This window comes from Asterias rubens, chromosome 14 (assembly GCF_902459465.1).
Source record: "Asterias rubens chromosome 14, eAstRub1.3, whole genome shotgun sequence".
NCBI lineage: Eukaryota > Metazoa > Echinodermata > Asteroidea > Forcipulatida > Asteriidae > Asterias > Asterias rubens.
This window is the reverse complement of record NC_047075.1, coordinates 8,628,458-8,636,743: the sequence shown is the minus strand read 5'-3', so window position 1 is coordinate 8,636,743 and position 8,286 is coordinate 8,628,458. Positions and strand designations below refer to the sequence as shown.

General features: G+C 36.8%; 1 protein-coding gene across 1 annotated transcript; it reads right to left on the bottom strand.

The window, feature by feature from the left end:
• Positions 1-543: 543 nt before the first annotated feature.
• On the bottom strand, positions 544-7,989 carry LOC117299632 (microfibril-associated glycoprotein 4-like). Its single transcript, XM_033783180.1, has 4 exons — positions 7,893-7,989; positions 1,853-1,993; positions 1,341-1,471; positions 544-813 (listed from the first exon to the last, which is right to left on the bottom strand). The coding sequence occupies exons 1-4, from the start codon at positions 7,924-7,926 to the stop codon at positions 544-546; spliced, it is 576 nt and encodes a 191-aa protein (XP_033639071.1). The 5' UTR covers positions 7,927-7,989.
• Positions 7,990-8,286: the final 297 nt, after the last annotated feature.

Below are 8,286 nucleotides of genomic sequence, written 5' to 3'. Positions count from 1 at the left end.
ACTTTTGCCAGGAGTGTAGTTTAAATTTTGTTGAATTTAATGTTAACTGACGATTTTGAAACGTGTCATTTAAAAAAACAGATTACCGTAAAAACATCGCCTGTGAGTCACAAACAATTAATATTAAACAATAATTTGTTCCTGTAAAACATTACTGTATCCTTTAATATAATCTGAATCTTAATATAATCAGGGGAGCCTTGGTAATGGGTAATACAATGCCATGTATTGAATTATATTGAAAAGAAATGATTTGACTTTCCTTGTTAAGTATAACATAATGTTCGCTGTTCAGTAGGACCTACATCCATTATTAATTAGTGTCCTCAAGTTTTGTTTTAACATCGTTTTTTTATTTTTATTGTAACTAAATCTTGTACATTCCCCCTGTAAACTGTTATGGTTTTCCCATATTCGGCAATTGGCCGCGATGGAAAATGTATTAATTGTTTATGATTACAACATAACATGCCTCTGAAGAAGGTCCGGTTTGGATAAAAAGCTAAGGCCATCTACTCAATATATAATAAACCATAAATATGTTTACATACCACTAGGTTGTATCTCGGAGTGCTCCAGAAAGATGGTGTAATCGCCAGGTCCGACGTGAAACTGTGTCTTCAGCAAATGACCCGTTTTATTTTGTTCATTGGTGATGTCCAGACGGATTGTCCAGTTCCCTTCAGCATTGGTCAGTTTATGTAGAATCTCATTGCCAAGCCAGAACTCACCATCCATTGACCCAAAGCCTTTCTTGTATTCTATCCAACTGCGGTTGAAATTGACTGATCCATTATAGCGCCGCTGGGCAACCTAGAAGATAATAATAAGAGCAGCTCGTGTTATTGTGTATACAAACCGACATTGGACCCTAAGAAAAAAGGTGTTCACATACATTTCAGACTGACCTTCAACATTAACGCTTAATACAAAAAAAAAACCATCAGTTTTACAAGATCAAATACGTTTTTTTTTTTACTTTGGTAAAAACAAATTCTAGTTACATTTTTTCTCTTATATCGTTGAAGTACTGCTGTGTTTTAAGGATAAATGAAAGCACTGAACTTTCACAACTGGGAAAACGATACAAAATGTATTGCACCAGGTATGTTTTTTAAAGAATGTGTGTAGTCGATAAGTACAAGTCGATATGCAACGCGAAACATATGTGTCAGTGTTCTATTTTACAAAGACAGAGTTGTTGGCATTATGTTTGTTCGAGGACCATAATGTTAATTAATTGCTTGTTGTGTAATATATTTGAGTTTATATTTGGGATTACATGTTGTCTGCTAAGCAAAATAGGGTTCTAACATTGGATAAACACAAGTTGTACTTACAATCCAGCTGGTATGCTTCGTCATATCACAAAACACTTTAACTCCTTCATCATTCTGGTAGGGATGGATAGTGTAGATACCATCTTCTTTGAACCCAGCATCCAGCAAAGCTTGACAGTCGCTAAATGTATCTGTTGGATTTGACAAGAGAAAGTCATATTGAAATTGGCGTTTGTTATGAGTAGGAGTAACATGTATGTCGGTAGCCTGTGCTAGAATGATCCGAACTTACTCGTCACTGGAGTAGCTCGGCGGTCTGGTTCTGAAAACAATATTTTCTAGAATAGTCAAGGGTCAAGGGTTTGAATCCCACTCATGTTGTTTGCCTCTGGAGTGATTGTCTGTCTTTTTTAGTACACCGTGGACTATACACATCGCTGCAGCGCATATGATGCGAGGTTGTATCTTACGCTATTACTTGAGACTTGTAGAGCCTATTGTACTGTATTTAAATAATAACCCTTTAGAGTTCAATAGTTAAACAATAAACTTAAAACAACGTTTTTGCTTACCTTTTTTAGTGGACTGGCATCGATTCCGTTTTGGTACCTGTTTCATGACTTGTGTGACCCAGTGTTGACCAGGAGTATAACCATCAGGTGGTGGTCCAAAATGATGAACTATCATCTTACTGTCAGTCAATTCAAGGATTACTAAAGACAAATTAACATTGTATTTTGAATGTATGATTATGTTCTAGTTGAAATTCTTAACATTCACTTAAAATAGATGATTGGACTTTCTATACACAGTATACGATCACCACTCATCACTCGGGGTTCCCTTTGTCTGTTTATGTTCTCAACATTAAAGTCACCTGGAAATATATTTTTTTTCTTCTTTCAAACATAAGAGTATATGCTTACGAACAATAATTTTGTTTTAGTAATTGTTTGTCACGATTTATATGTTTAAAAATATATAAAGTTGCTTGGGGGGCTGACTACGCCTACCCCTTTTGTGACGTCAATCGAGGCAGACTTTGCCTGCAATGCGTATAGTAAACACGTGCAAAGTACATGCACGTCCAAGTCGTGAGTTGGTACATTCCAAAAAGTGTTTTTCTGCATTCAGCAGCAATACACCTGGCCGGCATTGCCGGAAAAAACAATTTGTTGTTGTTGAAACGTACAAACTCACGACTTGGTCCGTACATGTACTTTGCAATTGTGTTTACTCTACGCATTACAGGCAAAGTCTGCCTCGATTGACGTCACGAACAGCGCCCTCTGGGGTCGGGGTCTACTCTTAAATATTGTAAATAACATAAGAACTGATTTGTTAAAACCTTAGTTAACTGTTTATTCACATTCCACTCATCAAAACACATGTGACAAAAGCTTTATTTTGAAAAAATACCACTTTCAGGTGACTTTAAGTATTTAATATTAGGGTTTTCCAGGAACCGTGTTAACTGTAAGACACGACTGTAAGCGGTCATGACATGCTTGAATACGGGACTTACCTCCATTACAAGCCCTTGTTGCTCCTCACAAACAAACCAAATTTAAACGAGACTTACTAGCAACATTTCTGTCAACATTGGTATGGTCCGCAAGCATATCAATGCACACGTTGAAGAACTTTGGCTTGCTAGTGTTTAAGGCGATGAATGGTCATTATCTTGTGTATACGTGATTTTATGGAGCTACATATTCCAACACGAGAAACCTACACTCCGCAGACAAATTTCTGCATGAAAAAAATGTATTTATATGTTCAAAACGTTTTTTATATTTTCATGACATGTATTTTTATTTGCAATACATGTTATTATATTTTCATTACATGTATTTATATTTCCAATGCATGTATTTATATTTTCAACACATGTACATGTAGTTGGTGCCCCACCGGGTTGGCCGACCGCGCAATATGGCAGAGCTCCGTGTGAAAATAAATACATAAATAAATGTAAAAACATGTATTGAAAATATAAATACATGTAATGAATATATAGTTAAATGTTTTGAAACGTTAAATACGAGTAATGAAAATAATCATTACATGTATTGAAAATATAACTACAATGTAATGAACATAAATTGTGGCTAGAAATATTGAAACACTCAGACATAGGTTAGTTTTGCAATAAAACTTGTTAACTCAGTTGGTAAGACAGTTCGGAGTGCAAATTCAAGTTTGGTAAGTAACCATTTTAACAACAGGCAAAATGTTTGGTGGTAATTTCTGTGGTACAATTAAAGTTTGTTTTAAACTATTGGATAATTCAAAACTACTTATAAGAAGGCAGGCATGTCTAATTGACTTGTCTAGTTCCAGAAAACAGGGCGTCGGAGAGAGCAAACTGACATCAATAACCGTTGATGACGTGTCATTTAACATTTATTGTGTAGAGAGCAAACAGATACCGTTACTGACGTGTAATTTGAGGCTACTGAAGCACTAGTTCAGAAATCCTTGGGGCTAGAAATATTGATAGAAAAGTGAGAGAGTTCTCATGCGACGAGTGTGTGCATCAAAGCGATATTAACAAACAGAAAAGTCAAGAATCTTGAAGAGCGATATTGATCTACCGGTAGCGGTTGATGTATAATTTATTTGATGCAACCCGGGAAACACTTGGTTGAATATGTGACAAGATAACTAGTTTGGAATTTGAACCTGTCACTTATTTTTGGCTGACAAACCGAAAGTCAGTGGTTCAAATCCCGTTCTTAAAACCAAGGAAAAGAAAGAGTCAAATACTATGTTTGCAAAAGACTTTACATTAGAGTGGTTGATGTCCATGTTGAAACATGAGAAGCTGATGTTGGGTAAACCAATCTTCAAACTCCTGTATCATTTGTTATATAATTCTTTACGCTGCTGTTATTGCACTGTGTGATTTTTACAGATATTGGTTCTACAAGGGCATACTAATGGAACACGACTTTCATAACAAAAAGCGATTTCTGAAGTTAAGTTATAAACATATAAAACTCTCTAATAGTTCGAGCATCTGATTGGTGGATTAGCGCGTAGTGGAAGATAATTATAAGTTAACACACAAGCGCGAGTGGAATACTGAAAAATATAGCGCTTCTGCGTCCCATATCCAACTAAGCCGAAATACGCACTGTGTAATAAAAACAGAGGAAGTAGGATATAAAACAAAGGCCATAGATTATGTATTTATCCCCCTAGTAGTTCGAGCATCTGATTAGTGAATCAGCGCGTACTGGAAGATAAAACAAATTAATTTGCAAGCAGACTAAAGTTCATTGGGATTTCTAACTGGAACTAACTGGCTTACGTACAGATGTTCTATCAATTGGGCAACTTAGTCATGGGTTGATCATCTCATTAACGTGATTTGCAAATAAACTTGTAACAATGGCAATTTGAGTATACCCATGCAGTTAAACCGTTATGGTGCAAATGCTTAAGAACATTAAGTAAAGTGGAATTTATTCAATCGGGAATACCGACATTGGCGAAGAAGTTAGACTACCAACAACTGCTTGATTGGCTAAGTTGGTAAGGACCTTCATGTCAATTCCAAAGTCGAAGGTTCAAATCAGGTAACACAATCTGGCAGAGAGTTAGTTGGAAAGTAGTATTTTATTTCTAGACTTGTAATAGTTCAGACTAGAAAGGTAATATGGGAACCGGTCTGGGTTTATAGCGCTTTCAGTATCTCCGGTACCTGAAGCTATGGGTATTAAGCAATTTTATTATAAAACCCGATGCTGACGTGTCATTAAAAAAACTACTGATGCAACTGTTAAATTGTGGCTAGAAGTATTGATACACAGAGAGACAAATTAATCAAGCGAGGAGCGGGTGGTGCCAAGTGAACATAACATCTAGAATGGTGAAGAACCTTGACGAGTGGTATTGATCTACAGGTTGTTGATGCAACAGGAGTGACTATATTGGGCCAACCTCCGTACTTACTCCTTGTATAATATTTTGTACTTTGTTATATTAAACAATAAATTGGTGTTTTTACAGTATTATTTGAAGAGAGAGGTAATAGTTTAATGTACTATTCTTTCTAGTTTAAATGAAGTTTTTTTTCTTCTTTAAAAACAAGGCCAAACGCAGAAACATCCAAAGAGAGTTGTATTATGCTGAAATAAAAGCTTATAATATTGAAAAAGTAAAAAAAAAAAAAAAGGGCTTTGCGTATTATTGCTTATTCGAATATTTTGTCTTATCTTGATCACTTGAATTTTTTTAGACTTGAATCATTGAATGAAAGGCGTAAACACCTAGTTCTTAAATTTGCCAAATCTCTGCTCACTTCTGATAATCTTCGCCATCTCCTCCCCCCAGAACGTAAATCTAATTATTTGTCAGAGCATACTTTAAGAAACACCAGGCAACTGGAACACCTTCAGATAAAAACTCAGAGATACAAAAACTCGCCAGTCCCCTCAATGCTCCAGATGCTTAACTCAATTAGTTCATGATAACCGCTCCGTTTCATTTCCTTTGTGCTCATGTTGTGTCCAAACCTCCCTTGCCTACAGAATGTTGCTGTTTTGTTTTAAACTCCCTTGTTTTGTTTTTATTTTGTGTCCACAAGTTCCCCCTCATGTCCATAGCTGTTTTCCCAATTCATGTTTGTCTGTTTAACTATAGTAATATTTTTAATAATAATTATTGTCTTATCATGTAAACCTGTACATATATTTTTGATGTAATTTTATTGTTAACCAAATGCCATTAGTCTATGACTTTTTATTTGGTCTTGTATTTTGATATGAAAATAAACCAATATAGAATTGAATTGAATTATGTTCGTGTATTTTTTTAATAATCGCTCAAGGGATCGTCATCGCGCCTCAGAGTTAAAGGCAATGCAGATTTTGGACGGGCTATTTCGGGAGTTACACATGTCTTCATTTATATTATTTCATGGACTTTATACCGAACAACAAAAGATGCAAGCCGAGTTACATAATTAATTTAGGTGTAACCCATGAATATAGTTATGTTTTATTTGTGAAAGCGAGTAAAGCAAAGTCATGTCAAGGAGTCCATTTCAGCGAGCATGAATATGACGTGTGAGAAAAGCAGTCGTAAAATCTTTTGCTTAGCGCCAAAGAGAGGTAATACAATTTCGCGTCACACAATGACGCTCGTACGAGTTGCTTAGCGCCATACAGGGGGTATTCAAGTTTACTAATAACACAATGCACTCTCTGTATGACCAATAAGGTTTGACTTAAGACAAAGTGTACATGTGGTTGCTTTTTTGAATGTGTCTTTCGTCTTAACATCTGATTTGGTCAAGATGGACGACCCTTCCCTTCCCAAAACACCACTACCCCCATTGACCCAGCAATAAACACTCTCTGCCAGTCCCTCACCCGCCCCCACCCCCCCCCCCCACCCCCACCCACCAAAAAAAAAACCTAAACACCACTACCCCCATAAAATAATCACTTTTAAAAATAGAAATTCACTTTGTTTGGACATTCATTATCTTTTCGAAGCGTTCTTTGCATGTTCAAAAATTTCAAAAAATCACTCAGACAATCCCGGCCAAAATGCTTGGGCCACCCTTTCCTGATACAACAGTTCCCTGTGCACTTCCCATTCAGATTCACATTCAAGACATTTGCACCCCCCCCCCCGCCCCCGCGTAAAATCTTTTGCTTAGCGCTAAAAAATCATTTCCCCTTCATCATCCCCCCCAAAAACACTTTTCATAATGACCATGCTCAAGACCCTGATCGAGGATGCGGGAGTAGGCAAGGAGGAGCTTTTCAGCTGTATGCAGGATAGTGTTGTGTGGCGTGTCAGACATAGAGCCCGTCTCAAACATGCGGCAACGCGACAACTTGGGTCGACTGAGTGAATGAGTGAGTGAGTGTCAAATAGATTTACAAAATAACAAGAATAGCAAGCAGGTGTAAGGAGCTGTTATTAAATGTTACGGCTGTAAGATAGCCAATCACTCAGAACTGTTGTCAACGCCCCTACTGCGAGTGATGCACAGCAGTTTGACCTGATTGACAACACGCAATTTTGTATCAGCATTTTGAATTTTGGTTTAAGGTTCGAGAAAATTGTACGCGGCAATTAGAATCAGTGAACTAGTTTGTTATACAGTAACAGCTTCCTACTAATATTAGTTAAGATACAAAGATGTCATTCACATGTTTTATTTCACATACAATAACTTTAGGATCGAGCTCCAGTCCGAAACATCGCGCGCACAACGTTCAAATGGAAACAAACCCTCTTCATATTTTTAAAGGCTTAACATCTGGGAATTATATGTTTTTTTCATAATTTACAATTTTGTTGGGTCTCATGCAGTTTACTTAACCCAATACCAAAAAAAAAGTCACAAGTAAATGCAGTCAGTTTACATTCATAATAATATTGAAGGTAGATAGAGTCACAAGGAAATGCAGTCAATTTACATTCGTTATAGTATCGAAAGAAAAGATAATCTAAATACGGTTTTAATTGTATCAGTTCTGTGATAAATTTAACTGAATCCCAGATGAAGGAACATCCGTCGTGACTTCTGAAGTGTTTCCCAAAACTTAAACGCAGATTTGAAAAAAGAATAATAAACATTGGACTTACCACCAAGAAACAGGAATAGAAAGAGACCCATCATGTCCTCTCCACAGTAACAATGTTTACCAACAGATGCAGACAGCGAATCTTAAACTGAGGCGAGCTTTTGATATGTGTTGATCAACAGCTTCCTTCCCTGCACTGAGTGCTTAAATCTACGCACAGCAGTTAAATACACACTATACACTTTGCGTGTTACATGTTCATGTACACATTTTCGACAAAAACGGTGCTTTTTGCACAGACAATAGGCACATGCGCAGAGCACAGCGGCGTGGGTTGCGGGTCCACGTGGGAAGCTTTTGTTTCCTAGATGCTCTGTAGTGCTATGGCACTATTAGTTGGCAAACAAGTCCCTTTTGGGCGGTAAATGATTAGCACTTTAATTGCAAAATACATT